Consider the following 15554-nt stretch of genomic DNA (forward strand, 5'->3'; position numbering starts at 1 on the left):
AGAGAGAGAGCGCGCGCCGGAGAGAGAGAGAGAGAGAAATAGCGCGCGCCGGAGAGAGAGAGAGAGAGAGAGCGAGAGAGTCGGAAAGAGAGAAAGAGCGCGCCGGAGAGAGAGAGAGAGAGAGAGAGAGAGCGCGCGCGCCGGAGAGAAAGAGCGCGTGCGCGAGCGGGAGAGAGAGAAAGAGCGCGCGCGCGAGAGAGAGAGAAAGAGCGCGCGCGCGAGCGGGAGAGAGAGACAGACAGCGAGAGAGATGAGCCAGTCAGTTCTGATATAAGGTCATCGGGCTGAACTGCTAAACCCTCTCTCCATAGATGCTGCCTGACCTGCTGACTGTTTTCAGCATCTTTCAATTCAGATTTCCGGCACCCGCAGGATTTCGCTTTTTGTTTTAAATGTAAATGGAGCGTTATAACGCTAGACACAGCTGGGTGGTGGGCTCAATAATCGTTAGTCCTATTAGTTACATGGTAATGTTACTTTAAATTGGTGAAACATTCACCTCTTTCTCTGTTCCATTGATCTGTGCCAGTTCCTGCTCTCATCCTCAGCTGGAGAATCTGATTAAGGATGCTTCCATTTGCCTCCCCTCCCGTACCATTACCTGCTACGTCTCCTTATCTTCCCCTCCCTGGACTTCTCTAGCTCAGGTTTTGCAGTGACTCCCTCAACTGCATCGATTACACTTCTTTCCACCCGCTTCCTGCGAGGACTCCATTCCTTTCTCCCGGGTTCTCCATCCCATCTGTTCGGACGATGCCACCGTCCACACCAGAGCTTTCGAAATGTCCTAATTGCTCAGACGTGGTGTCACCATTTAGAATCAGCAGTACTCACCAACAGGTACACTATTACTTTGCAATATAAAAGGGGATTATTTGCTGTACCGTTTCCTCCAATCTTTAACTTCCATCACTTCCCCATTGCTCGTTAATCAACATAATGACAGCACAGTGACTCATGAACCCAGGTACATCTATTTGTGAAATGTGTTAAGTGAGTGAATGTTCCAGATGTTTGCGCTCTCTCGGGGCAGGGCGGTCACATTCTCAGCAGAATTTCAATTTGAGATGAGCAGCTTTGTTTAATATCAGCAGGCTGCTACTGTGGGAGACCAGTGAACCGCTCCTCGCTGCGGGAATCTAGAACTAGGGGGCATAGAGTAAGGGGTCGCCCATATAAAAGAGAGAGGAGGAATTTCTTCTCTGAGGGTCATGAATCTGCAATTCTCTACCCCAGAGAGCTATGGAGGTTGGGTCATTGAATATATTTAAGGTGGCGATAAGACAGATTTTTGAACGATAAGAGAGGGTTATGGGGAGCGGGCAGAGAAGTAGAGTTAAGTCCAAGATCAAGGGGCCAAATTACAGCAGTGAGATTTGCACCATCCAGGTCAAAGCAGTCCACTTGATCGGCTTTCTATCCACCACCTCAAACATTCACTCCCTCCACCACCGGCGTACCGTGGCTGCAGAGTGCAACATCAACAAGATGTACTGCAGCAACTTGGCATGGCTATTTTGGCAGCAACTCCAAAACCCACAGCCTCTACCCCCTAAAAAGACAAGAGCAGTAGGTGCACGAGAACACCATCACCTCCAAGTTACACACCATCCTGATTTGGAAATATATCGCAGTTCCTTCTTCGTTACTGGGGCAAAATCCTGGAACTCCCTATCCAACAGCACTTTGGGAGCTGCTTCACTACATGGACTGCAGCGGTTCAAGAAGGCACCACCTTCTCAAGGGCAATTAGGGATGGGCAATAAATGCCAGCTTGCCCGCGACAACAAATCCCATGAATGAATAAAAATAAGTTGTCTTTGTTATAAATGGCTGGATACTGTGCCAGAAAGCCACATGATAGGCTCTGATTCCATTAGAAAAGTTATTGAGGGCAACGTCATCACAACATGTCTGTTTCTACATTCATCACAGGCAGTCCCTCGAAATCGAGGAAGACTTGCTTCCACTCTACAAGTGAGTTCTTAGGTGACTGAACAGTCCAATACGGAAATTACAGTCTCTGTCACAGGTGGGCCAGTCAGTCGTTGAAGGAAAGGGTGGGTGGGACTGGTTTGCCGCACACTCCTTCCGCTGCCTGGGCCCGTTTTCTGCATGCTCTCGGCGACGAGACTCGAGGTGCTCAGCGCCCTCCCGGATGCACCTCCTCCACCTAGGGCAGTCTTTAGCCAAGGATGCCCAGGTGGCGGTGGGGATGTTGCATTTTATCAAGGAGGGCATTTCCTCTGCCCACCTTGGGCTTGCTTGCCGTGTAGACCGCTTGCTTTGGGAGTTTTGTGTTAGGCATGTGAACAATGTGGCCCCCCCCCCGCAACGGAGCTGGTCGAGTGCGGTTAGTGCTTCGATGCTGGCTTGATCTTTACATTAGGTTTCTATGTTAGTGAAATGTTGTTATACATCAAAGAAATCTAGAGCATAAAGCAGTGGGCCTTTCAGGAATCCTGACGAATGTTGAGCTTAAAGAACTGTGTGAGTATTGAACTTACATAAAAAGCAACTTTCGATGATCTATTGGATACAGCAAGAGATTATGAGGAGAGAGAACAAGTGGTTCAGAATCAGCATTCGAGAAGAATTTTCAATGACTATTTGTACTTCCGTATATTAAAGTGTACAAAAATGTTATTTTAACCTGTAATTACATTCTTGTATTAAAGACAAGCTGCCACAGTACAGATTACTGGTATCGAAACACATCAAAATTAATCAGCCGCAGTCAGATTGCTCCTGTATCACTAATCTTTCAATGCTGTCCCTAAACCTTTGTCCAATGATGTCAGTAGGTTGATTTAATGTACTGATAACAATATACTCTTGGAAAATTTGCAATTAAGTCAAAATGTTTTAATATTGAGAGATTAGGGCAGTGTTGGGATGCCCTTGACATGTGCCAGGGAACCTATTCAAAATCTGCATGCATCTGCCTGCTTCAGTGGAGTTATTCTGGACTTCTCCATTCTCCTCCCCCTGTTCCATGACCCAGGCTTTGACTTATGACATTCATTCAATGGGACAAAATACTGGTCAGCATTTACCCTGTTCTGCTGATGCCCTGAACTCCGGTCACCCCGCCCCGAAACAAAAAATTGAATTAAATGTATCCGTATTAATTTCCTTTCCTCAGAGTTAAGCGGCAAAATTAAACGGCAATTTAGTGTAAAAATGTCACTCGAACAACTTATGTCTGTGACAATTCTCTAGCACTGAACTCCTGTTTGTTTAGTGCTAACCACACACCTTGATCCTAGCACAGTCACCTAGCAGGAAAATAAACCTTTAATAATGGGCTTTGGGATCAGATTCCTTACAATGCTCTCAGCCTGTGCAGGTTAACATTATCCTAAACTCTCCAAGATAACTTTTTTATACCTGAATAAACTGGAAGAATTAAAATTAAATTGAACATGTCAAATTTAAGAAGTATACCAACAATCTCACCAGGATTAACTGGGAAATAATGAATTACTTAAGCTTTGCTCAAGTTATGAGATCATCCAACACCCTCAGCACTGTATTACGAACCACTATCAAAGGTGCCAGCTGAAAGAAGGTAAACAGGTGTGGAGGTCAGTAAGACAGCACAAGAGTTAAGCCTCACTCAGCTTCTAGAGTTGCACCATATTCTCATCAGCTTCTGGGAGGGCACTACTCAAAACAGGTGGTCAGTGGGCCAGTAAAATTTTACACCACATGTGGCAGAGGAGCGACAAGAGATCGTGGCAGAAGTGTGGCGAGTGTTTGTGCTGGAGGAGCAGCGAGAGATCGTGGTGGATGTGCGGCAAATGAGTGTACGGGGCCCAGGGGCAGCACAAGTCAGTCCATATTGCAATATGTGTGCACACTAGGTCCGTGCTGCAGAGCAGGTCTCCAATCGTCCTGGTTAACCGTTGCCACTGGATAAAGGCCTAGCTCAGTCAAGCCCGTGTGGTGGTTGATGTGCAACGGTCACCTCACTTTAAAAAAATCCACGCACAGGCATTTTCCACCCCTTCAATTGGATTTCAGGACTGGCATATTGGGTCCTTTATTGAAACATCTGTGAACCCATGTGGAAGGACGTCATTCTCCTTTGAGGGATCGCCTATGATGATGAAAATGTGACGAGTGCCCCAAAATCAAACCAAGGTGTATTTGTCTAGTCGAGGAAAGAGAGAAAACTGAAATATAGCACATGGCAGATTGATCAACCTACCTACAACTCCTGTAAATGGAGCCCCGTCTTAACAATTTAACCCCCCTATAGCCAAGAGAGATACAAACCAAGGTCCCATCAACAGTGGCATCACCAGCCCTTCAATTGGAAAAAAGGAAGAAATCCTCACCTCACCCAGCACACTGAAGCTTTAAATCGTGCCCAATTGTTGCCTCCTCCCCGTGACAGGGCAGTGCCTAGTAACCCAGGACTGCCCAGCTCCCCCAGACAGGGCCCAAAGGTGGAAGACCATGGCATCTGACTGTGCTGCTTCTCACAGCTGAAGTGTCCACTTCATCCCTCCCCACGCCCCCTGCTACAATCCCTATATATTACAGGCCTCAGACCGTTGCGACCAGGCTGGGCGTCGCTGCTGCTGCCGGTTCTGGCCTCCTGTCCTCCTGTCCTCACTCGTTCACTCACCTCACTCGCTGCCACCACAACAATGCCCGCCGTCCGACTTGAACCGTGACAGGAAATCCCGCCCACACCGCACTCACTTCATAGGTCAAAGACTCCCGTCACTCAGGCGTCAGTGACGCAACAAAGGGCCGGCTCCTCACCCACCCACCCGTCGCCTTGACAGGAAGTCCCACCCGCACCGCATCGCCAATCAACACCCCACTCTTCATTGGCCAAAGCGTCCCGTCACTCAAGCTGTCAGTGACGTAACAAAGGACGGGGTCCGCTCACTCCCGGCCTTCACTCTCCCACCCCTCACCTCCACAAAAGGGGAACCAGCGGATATGGTATATTTGGATTTTCAGAAGGGCATTCGCTAAGGTGCCACATAAAAGGTTACTGCTCATAGGGTTGGGAGTAATATATGGATAGAGGATTGGTTAATTAACAGAAAACAGTTGGGATAAATGGGTAATTTTCAGCCTGGCAAACTAAATATTGGGTTGAATAACTCTTTAGCGGCTAGGCCCCACCCGACGACCTGATGGACGGGGCCAGCGCTCTGAACAGCTTCTCGGCGAGCAACCCCCCCCCCCCGGGTGTTTCCGGATTTGTGATGTCAGAAAGACATTCCAAAGTCTGGGAAAATGCAGAATCAGAAACTGCCTTGGTTCCAGATTTGGGACGCTGCACCTGTACATAGATAGGTGGGAAAGCAAGTTAAGAAGAGGACACCAGGCCAGATTGAAAACCACCCCAACCTCTGTCGTCGAGCTACAGTACAGACGAAGCCTGCGTATGCGCACATACAGAGGCCGCACTCCAGGCCATAATCGATGTATTGAGCGTACGAAAGCATGGGCCTTACGCTAGACATCCGTAAGACAAAGGTCCTCCACCAACCTGTCCTCACCGCACAGCACTGCTCCCAGTTATCAAGACCCACGGCCTGGCCCTGGACACCATGGACCACTTCCCATATCTCAGGAGACTCCTATCAACAAGAGCAGGCAGCGACAACAAGATCCAACACTGCCTCCAATGCGCCAATGCAGCCTTCGGTCACCTGAGGAAAAAAAAAGTGTTTGAAGACCAGGCCCTCCAAACTGCCACCAAGCTTATAGTCTACAGGGCTGTAGAAATACCAGCCCTCCTGTATGGCTCAGAGACATGAACCATGTACAGTAGATACCCCAAGTTGCTGGGTGTGACGACTGAGTTAACCTGTCTGGAAGAATGAGTATTCGAAAATCCTTCCCCCACAAGAGACATTATCACAAAATCACCCAGAGATAGCTACCCATCAACATGGGTCTGGACAACCATTTCAGCATATACATCACAAAGAGGCCCAATCCAGCCTGTATGCAAAAGACTAAGCACAAAAGGGCATTGCAATTACCAAACTAATATTTCCATCAGGAAACAGTTTTCAAACATCAACCCACCCAAGACATATCAACTTTTAACGAGCCCGACAAAATATTACAAAGAACCAAGCCCGCCAAAATTATACAAAGGATTTTGAACAGATTTGGCGGCAAGATTAGAACACTGAAATCGTATAACTGACCCCTGTTTTCAACAGAGGTTGGGTGGTTGCTTGGTAGCTACAAGGCTGCTACTACCTCAGATGCCATAATACACCAGGTGCTATACTGCGAGTATGTCATCATGACAAGGAGAGAAACCAACAACAGTTGTAAACTAACTTCTCCAGCCTCGAAGTCCTGAAGGAAGGAAGGAAGATCACCATCATCGCAGCAGCGACCGACTAGTCAACATGGTATCAAGGGAAAAACAACTGCAATCTACCGTTAACTATCAAAAGGGTTGGTAAGCATAGTCCTTGCATGCCCTGGAGTCTAACCTAGCTCAAATTAGGTATTGGGAGGTGGGAGGTATAATTTACTGTGAACCCCCTTTGAATGTGTAGTGCATGGTTCTTTATGGAGTGATTTGTGATTTTAAGTTTGACCTTGTACCTTTCCTTGCATTGTTCTTTATTAGAGAGTGATTGTAAGTTTGGCCTTGTATTTTCTTACTAGGAGTAATAAGCCTGTATTATTACCTTGATTAATAAAAACAAAGTTCTTTGCATCAAACCAAACCAGTGTCCTTTGCACTTTTGTCACACCCCCCAAATAAATCCAGAGTACAGAACCCAAGGAAGTGGGAGCGATTCGAACCGCTCAAGTTGGTCAGAAGGGAACCTAACCCCCTCAGAGACCACACCCCCCCCCGCCCCGCCCCTCAAAATGATAAAATGGTTCTAGATTCCAGTATCCTTAGTGGAAAAAACACTTCCTGATTTCACTCCTGAACAGCCCAACTCAAATTTTACATTTATGCCTCCTTGGTCTGGATTCCCCCACCAGCGGAAATAGTTTGTCTCCACTATCTAATCCCTTTATCATTTTAAACACTTCGAATAGGTAGTTCCTATCTAAATAGTTAAGAAAACATGCCAATGTGTTTCTCCGATCAAAAGTAGAAGACCTTACACTTCCTGTCAGTTTTGCCAACTTAACTGGTCTCTGTCCCTTTAACTTTCTGCTTCTGCACAACTTACTGTGAATCAATAGGAGCCAATTTCATTAATGCCTTTTTATGCACTCCCACCCATCATTGATAGCTGTGCCTTCTGCCATTCTAGGCCCCATGCTATACATCTCTGCCTCCCTCTGCAGTCCAAACTCCATTACACAGGAATAATTATTGTATTGGTGCACCTTTACTGGGTATAAAAACTACAAAATTGCTTCAGATATGGCCAACCTCTATATATGAATAATCATGTTTTAACAATGAAGTTGTATTTTACAAAATCTGGAAACATCCAAAATATTTCTGTTGTCAAATAGACAACATACTAGAATTTCAATTATAACAAATTCAGTAGCAAGGGTGCGTTCTTAAGGGAACAATGGACCAGTGTCCATGTATTCACAAAATTGCGATGACACTTATTGAAGAACCAACGTTTGGAACCCATAGGATAGATTCCAGCATGCATTACTGAATCAGCTAGTTTCACTTAACTGACCTCAAATGATTCTTCATAGGTGATTTAGTTATTAAGAGGCATAAGGAGTTATTTTGTTTACAACGCAAGTCCATTAACTCAGTCTGCGTTACTATTCAGGGACCACTGTACTCTCGAGCATCAAAACAAAACTGTTGCAGGGCATCACTGATTTTGCACAATTGAAGGTACAATTTTCCAATATGTGCAGTAATGGATATATTGTCAGTTGTGTTAGCTGAATTAATGCGGTGGGTTAAATGGGCAATTAAGCAATCAGCCATTTTATCGGAATCCACCTGCTATAGTTGCATCTGCATGTAAAGATTAAAACATTTAATGGATCACCAATACAATTGGGCCAGACTAGAGAAGTGGGTTGCCTGTATGCAGTACTGTCAAGATAGCCACTATCCTACAGATTTTCACTTGAAGTTTTAAAACTGACAAAATCCCACCAGTTCCATTTACATCAAATGCCAGAGACAGGGTTACCAGATTAAAGCCTGTAACCCAGGTGCCCATCTTGCACATGCTTAATCCCAGTGGCGTGGACATCGGGGAAAAATTAAAAAAGGATATTACTTACTCTATGCAGTCTTCCTCATTCTGAAGTTGCACCTCCAGATAGAAACTCCCTTCACCCCACCCTGGAAAGGGGTGGCGAGGTAAGCAACATTTGAGTCCTGCCAACTTAGGATCACCTTCCACCACTGACTCAGTTTCCTCCCAATATCTCCTTCCTTGACTTAACATCTATTCTTAAATTTGCACCTCAAGTGCTTTGGGACATTCTGCTACACAAGAGGCGACAAGTTATGAGGGAGATCTTCTCGGAACGGAAGAGACAGCCCAGACAAGATAGTGAGCCTATTAAACCAGTTTCCAATAAATTTGTCTCATGGGAATTCGGCAGGGTGACAGCAATATAACTGTAGACTGCTCAACTCTCTGCAGTGTTTGTGAGGCACAAGGAACTCTACTTCATATTTAATATAGTAATGTCTAAGTGACAATAATGCAATGGTAACTTGGCATAAACCCTTGAGTTGGATAGATTAATTTCAAAATAACATTGATTTTTTAATTTTAGCAGTCTTGCAGGAGAAAATGCAAAACATACCTTTTGCCCATCTACATATCCAAAATGACCAAATATATTTGAGTTATAACATTACAGCTAAATATTCAATACTAAAATATTCCATTCGGACATGAATAAAATGGCTTAGCTCCAGAACCTGTGGGGAATCTGCTTAATAAAGGATTACATTCACATTTGAAATAAAATAAACACACCAACTCAATTAACCACTTTGACCAATGTATCTTTACTAACATGACACTGCATACAAGAAAAATTACACATTTAGTTTTGAGAGTTATTAAATACAGATGGAGGCTAGCCAAAGGGATAGTGTTTGCAACAAACATTTAAGTATTCACATAAAGTACTACAAAGATACTCACGATAAAATATTTTGAGTAAGGCAATTGTGGTTCTATAAAAATTTATAGAATTCAAGTAACACTTGGAAGGTTTTGAATCGGTTTCCCGAGCATCAGAATTCTCTCCCAAATTTGACAGTTCCAAATGAGTTAAGTCAAATGTTCTGGGTCTGGAGAATTGAGTTTATACAGCTGGCAGTGAATGCCAATATAGTAGATATGCAATAATCTCAAACAAGTCCGGAGGCAAACAGGAAACATTAAATCTGAGGTGGTGCATAGCTGTTAAGTCATATCTGGAAGTTAGAAAATAGCATACATTCAACATTTAAGATACTGTAGTTAGTTTTACTAAAAAAACCTCAAGCATGTTGTTTGTAGATTTTCCCAACAGAACAAGCTGAAATGCCCAAGTACCTGTACACATTTCACATCCAGACTCCTTATTTTAAAATATTTAGATCACAAAGCAGTCATTTTTTTCCTTTTTTACAAAAATACACAACTGAATTTCATTTACAATGAAAATGTAAACCGAAATGAAATTCATTTCAAATAAAATGTGCTCAATCAACATAATCACATGAAGTTTTAAAACACTTTCACGCACCTGCTTGTTTCCAGGGTCTACTGCCCATCAAGTCTTAATTTGAAGTTTGTAATTTATGTTCTCCATTTTTGCAAGATGTTCCCTGAATTACTATTTACTGCAAAACATTTGTTGCACTGTAGTTTTCATTTTCACAGCTTGCCTTTATAATTCTAATTTTAGCATTGATTCTTTGTTTTACTAACTGCCAAGTCTATCAATAGTTTCAGCACATACAAAAAAAAATCGCACAGTAGGCTTCCATTTAAAATCAAGGTGTACACATTTAAAGTAAAATTTCCAGTATGTGACTGTACAGTTTGTTAACCAGTTGCATGGATTCTCCCAGTCTAAATGGAAGACTACTTTCCTCACACTGAAAAATTGCAGCCGAGACAAAAATACTAAATTGACCATTTCAAAGCAAAATTAGACACTGGACGAACAGAGACCTATTTGCTTTGCATCTATTGCTAGACCCAATACTGTGGAGTAATGTAATTTAATCCAGTTAGAAGTGTTAATACCATTAAATGAGTTTAAGTGGTTTTGTCAAACAGCTGTAAACATGGTCTAATATCAAAGACAATTAACTCCAGTTTATCTTAGTGTTTAAAAACTAAGTGGTGACAAAAAGTCTCCTTAACATTGTCTATTGCTTTTAAAAGGCAATGGCTTTCAAACAAAGTGCCATGATATAATTTCAGTGCCTTGAACAGAGAAATGGCAGTATTAACGGGCAGACATCACAACATAAGGCTTTGGTCAGTGCAGATTTTAGCTGCATGCAAGGAAAAAGCAGCCAATTTATATTGGTCACTGAAAATTAAAGCATACACTAATTTGGAAACCAGATAATTGCCCAAACAGTACATTATGACCATGCCCCTAAAGCCAAGTGGAAAATACTGAGCATTAAACTTTACACAAACAAGATGCATTATAGAGATTATTGATTTGTTCAGTGTTTTGGGCCTTCTGGCCATTACTTAAGTAGTAACCTTGATATGACTGGGCATTTTGGAGATATATATGCATTGTATTGAATTATACAATCTTAAATTTCATATCGAAAGATGTCTACTTCAGTCTCATTTTATGTTATAACTGGTAAAACTAGCTAGAAGTAACCCAAGTAGAGAGTGGTATAAACATGTTCAAATGTGACATTAACAACTGTTACAGGGGGAAGTCCTGCCCACCATTTCCATTGGTGTCACCACTGGACCAGAACTCCATGTAATGCAAACACAAAATGTCTGTCCCCAGCACCCTTCCAAGTGGCCATTTAAAAACAAAGGCAAGAGGAACTATCATTTAGAACTGCAATTTAATACAGTGCATTTCCCCATTAAATTTTGGTCTGCTCTTAAGTCCTAAAACATTATACAGATCTAATATTGCTTTATTACCCATATTAAATGCATTCCAATTAAACAGCAATTTATTTTCACAGATTTTAAAGTAATGTTTTTTCAAACACTCAAGAAACCTAAATTCCAATCATCTTTGTCATGCTCTGCTCCATTCTTGCGTTTGATAGGCCTTCTACGAGAAGGCGACAACCTATGCTCCCTCCCAACAGGTTCAAGTTCATGAACCAAAAGCAAGTTTTCTGTGCTGCAAGATGAAGGCATTGTTTTTATGAGGTCTATTGTAGGAGACAGCCTTGAGGTAGAAGGTAATGGTTCTCTAGTGTTTGTTGATGAGGGGCTATCACTGGTCACAGACGAGTATCCTGAGCTGAGCTCCCCACAAGGCTCTCTGAAAGCACACAGTGCAGCAGATTCACTGGTGTTAAAATAAGCCTCACTTTTTGCTTTAGGAAGTCTCCATGACCCTGGCAGGAAATGATCATCCATCAATCTGTCTTCTTCACTCTCTTCACTTGTATCTTCACAGTGTTCACAATTCCCACTTACAGCAGCAACATCCTCAACTTCACCGATACCACTAACTGCAACACAAAATATTTTCATGGTTTTCAGTCAGACTTTAGATATAGCTGATAACTGCTTTAAACAAAATGCCTCAACTGTAGGCCTCGCATCTCAAGTTCAACAGAGCAGTAATTAGGCCACATGGAATTTATTTAATTATTTTATTTTAACCGGTGTCACTCCTCTCCCCTCACCCACCACCCCCTCTACATTCTCAACCTTCAGCTCCTGAAGGGCAGGCCCAGGTGCTCTGGAATAACAGTGCCTTGCAGTATTCTGCACCACCGTCAATATTTTACACATTCGGAGGGGGTGGGGGAGAAAAGAAGTCAAACATTCTTGCTCAAAACACAATTGAGCAGTGAGCATTCCTCCAGACATCAAGAACATAAGAAATAGGAGCAGGTGTAGGCCATTTGATCCCTCGAGCATGCTCCGCCATTCAATAAGATCATGGCTGATCCGATCATGGACTTCGCTCCACTTCCCTGCCCATTTCCCATAACTCTTATCAAAAATCTGTATCTCCGTCTTAAATATATTCAATGATCCAGCCTCCACAGTTCTCTGGGGCAGAGAATTCCACAGATATACAACCCTGAAAAGAAATTCATCAGTTTTAAATGGGTGGCCCCTTATTCGGAGACTATGACCCCTAGTTTTAGTTTCCCCTATGAGTGGAAATATCCTCTCTGCATCCACCTTGTCGAGTCCCCTCATTATCTTATACATTTCAATAAGATCACCTCTCATTCTTCTGAACTCCAATGAGTACAGGCCCAACCTACTCAACTTATCTTCATAAGTCAATCCCCTCATCTCCAGAATCAACCAAGTGAATCTTCTCAGAACAGCCTCCAATGCAAGTATATCCTTCCTTACATACGGAGACCAAAACTGTATGCAGTACTACAGGTGTGGCCTCACCAATACCCTGTACAGTTGTAGCAGGACTTCTGCTTTTATACGCTATCCTCCTTGCAATAAAAGCCAACATTCCATTTGCCTTCCTGATTTCTTGCTGTACCTGCATACTAACTGTTTTGTGCACAAGGACCCATAGGTCCCTCTGTACTTTAGCACTTTTTCTCCATTTAAATTATAAATTGCTTTTCTATTTTTTTTCTGCCAAAGTGGATAACCTCACATTTTCCCACATTATAGTCCATCTGCCAAATTTTTGCCCACTCACTTAGCCTGTCTATATCCCTTCGCAGATTTCTTGTGTCCCCTCACAATTTGCTTTCCCACTCATCTTTGTATCAGCAGCAAATTTGGCTACATTACATTCCGTTCCTTCATCCAAGTCATTAATATAGATTGTAAATAGTTGAGGACCCAACACTGATTGCTGCATTAGTTACTGTTTACCAACCGGAAAATGACCCATTTATTCCAACTCTGTTTTCTGTTAGTTAGCCAATCCTCTACCCATTCTATTAACCCCAACCGTGTGAACTTTTATCTTGTGCAGTAACCTTTTATGTGGCACCTTATCAAATGCCTTTTGGATATCCAAATACACTACATCCACTGGTTCCCCCTGATCCATCCTGCTCTTTCTATCCTCAAAGATCTCCAACAAATTTGTCAAACATGATTTCACTTTCATAAAACCATGTTGGTTCTGCTTGATTGAATCATGCTTTTCCAAATGTCCTGCTACTGCTTCCTTAGTAATGGACTCCAGCACTTTCCCAACGACAGATGTTAGGCTAACTGGTCTATAGTTTCCTGTTTTGTGTCTCCCTCCTTTTTAAAAAAAAAATAGCCCCTTGATTATTCACATTTGCGGTTTTCCAATCTGCTGGGACCTCCCCAGAATCCAGGGAATTTTGGTAGATTACAACCAATGCATCCACTTCTCTATAGCCATTTCTTTTAATACCCGAGGATGCAAGCCATCAAGTCCAGGGGACTTGTCCGTCTTTAGTCCCATTATTTTACCAAGTACTTCTTTAGTGATAGTGATAGTATTAAGATCCTCCCTCCCTATAGCACCTTGATTATCCACTATTGGGATGTTTTGAGTGTCTTCTACCGTGAAGACCGATACAAAATATTTGTTCAAAGTCTCTGCCATTTCCCTGTTCCCCAGTTTCTAAGGGACCAACATTTACTTTAGCCACTCTCTTCCTTTTTATGTACCTGTAGAAACTCTTACTGTTTTTATATTTCGTGCTAGTTTGCTTTCATAATCTATCTTCGCCCTCTATTTATTTTTTTTTTAGTCGTTCTTTGCTGGCTTTTAAAAGTTTCCCCATCCTCTGGCCTCCCACTAGTCTTGGCCACTTTGTATGCCCTTGTTTTCAATTTGATACCATTTCCTTATTTTGTTTCATTCCACAAAATTGCAATCTGGCTTGAAACAGGTGAATGCGGAGAAACTGGAAGCAAGAATAAGGGAGCCAAAGAGAATGGCTCCCTTATTCTTGCTTCCAGTTTCTCCTGGGCTTCAATAAAGACATTCATCCCATTAATGTTCTGAAATACACACAAAAAATAACTTTACCAAAAAAATAAACTTACCATCAGCATTTTTCTCCCCCTCACTTTCTTGGTCTCCTTCATATCCGGTGCAAGACAAGTCTAAACTCCAATCTAGGAAATCTCCCAGGAGTGTGTCCTCATGGTTAGATAATTCAACAATAGGAGTCGCCACAAAGTTGCCTCTATCTTCTCGAAAACTATCCTCTCGTCGTCTAAATAGAGGGAATAAAATTCTCAGACTAACTGGCAACAACAGATTATCTGGCATCGGATCCTGAAATACTAACGCCAAACTTTACTGTTTGTTATAAGATTCTTTCCGTGGTTAAGTGAACTGGCCGCAGGAGACCAGCATAGACCTGATGAGTTAAGCCTCACTACAGACTTAAGCACCTAATCGAATCTGATATTTAAGTATGGTTGAGAACATGGTCGTCTCCTCTCCGCTGCACAAGTCATCGTACGACTCTTTAAAAGACAGTGTGGAAATCTTACATAGCCCTGATATAATTTAAAATGCCGAAAGAGCCAAATTTGATACTGTAGGAGTTATTATACTTAATGTTAGATGTATACAAGTAGTGGATTAAAAAAAAAAAGGTAAATGTGCACTAGTGCTTCCTTTGCCAAATGTAAGGCAATTTATGTATGCAGCACATTGTCCCCAAAATCTCAGTTTTGAATCTGTATAACAGTGGCCACCTGCTACATACCCTGGGCAGAATAGGGATGCAACCAAAATGGCATTCTACCCCACATAGGGTAGGGAGGCTCTGTGCATTCAGTTCAGCCAATCACCAGTCCCAAACCATGTAACCAAACACCAGCTCCATCCTTGCCATTTAAATGCTGTGTTAAAAAAGTAAACCAGTGGATGTGTTTAAAAATCTATGTGGATTGTACACATGGAAATTTCCTAAATAGTTCAATTGTTTAAAGATTTGTGATCACAAGTTCTCGGATCTAAATGTATCTCATTACAATTCAATTCTGATTAATCAGCTCCTCCAAAGAAAACCCACTAAATAACCAAAGTTGATATTTCTAAACTGCGGGAATAGCAGGTTGCAGTGTTGAGAGTTTGGAAATGATAGAAGATTATGGCAATCAGACCAGACAGTGACTTATCCACAAAAGGGAAGTCTGATCAGCAGGATTAGTTTGCATTTTAAAGCACAGGAGACAAGCGTAAGAAGTAATTCACATTCTAGGAATATTCCTGTGATGAAAGATAACTTTAATTTCTTAACCGTAGAAAAAAAATGTTCCAAGGCACATGAGGCAGAATCAAAAGAAAATAAATTTTTAGGAGAGATGACCAAATGCAAGTTATCCTTCCTACCTATGCTGGGAAGACTGAAGCCATTGTCTTCAGCCAGTAGTTTACGAGATGAAGGCAGAGTGGAGAAGAGGTTTCCATATCATCGCAACGTGGCTCAAAGGCAC

The 15554-nt window shown here is 42.5% G+C and overlaps 2 protein-coding genes across 4 annotated transcripts in view; both read right to left on the bottom strand.

Annotated features, from left to right (window-relative positions):
* Nucleotides 1-4711, bottom strand: part of abca3b (ATP-binding cassette, sub-family A (ABC1), member 3b) — a 188672-nt gene extending 183961 nt beyond the window's left edge. Inside the window, exon 1 of one of the 2 annotated variants that reach the window (XM_070900873.1) lies at nt 4637-4711. The gene's annotated coding sequence lies outside the window, so the exon portion shown is untranslated. Of the gene's footprint in view, nt 1-4343; nt 4433-4636 lie in introns of those variants that run through there. The other variant, XM_070900874.1, reaches the window with a different exon arrangement.
* Nucleotides 4712-8987: 4276 nt separating this feature from the next.
* The window catches only part of ccnf (cyclin F), a 49717-nt gene continuing 43150 nt past the window's right edge, over nt 8988-15554 (bottom strand). Inside the window, exons 16-18 of one of the 2 annotated variants that reach the window (XM_070900876.1) lie at nt 14148-14320; nt 11492-11635; nt 8988-9385 (exon numbers count right to left, since the gene is read on the bottom strand). In XM_070900876.1, coding sequence (XP_070756977.1) covers nt 9375-9385; nt 11492-11635; nt 14148-14320 — 328 coding nt within the window. In that variant the 3' untranslated portion in view covers nt 8988-9374. Of the gene's footprint in view, nt 11636-14147; nt 14321-15554 lie in introns of both variants that reach the window. The other variant, XM_070900875.1, reaches the window with a different exon arrangement.

Source organism: Pristiophorus japonicus, chromosome 15, assembly GCF_044704955.1.
Source record: "Pristiophorus japonicus isolate sPriJap1 chromosome 15, sPriJap1.hap1, whole genome shotgun sequence".
NCBI classification, from domain to species: Eukaryota; Metazoa; Chordata; class Chondrichthyes; family Pristiophoridae; genus Pristiophorus; species Pristiophorus japonicus.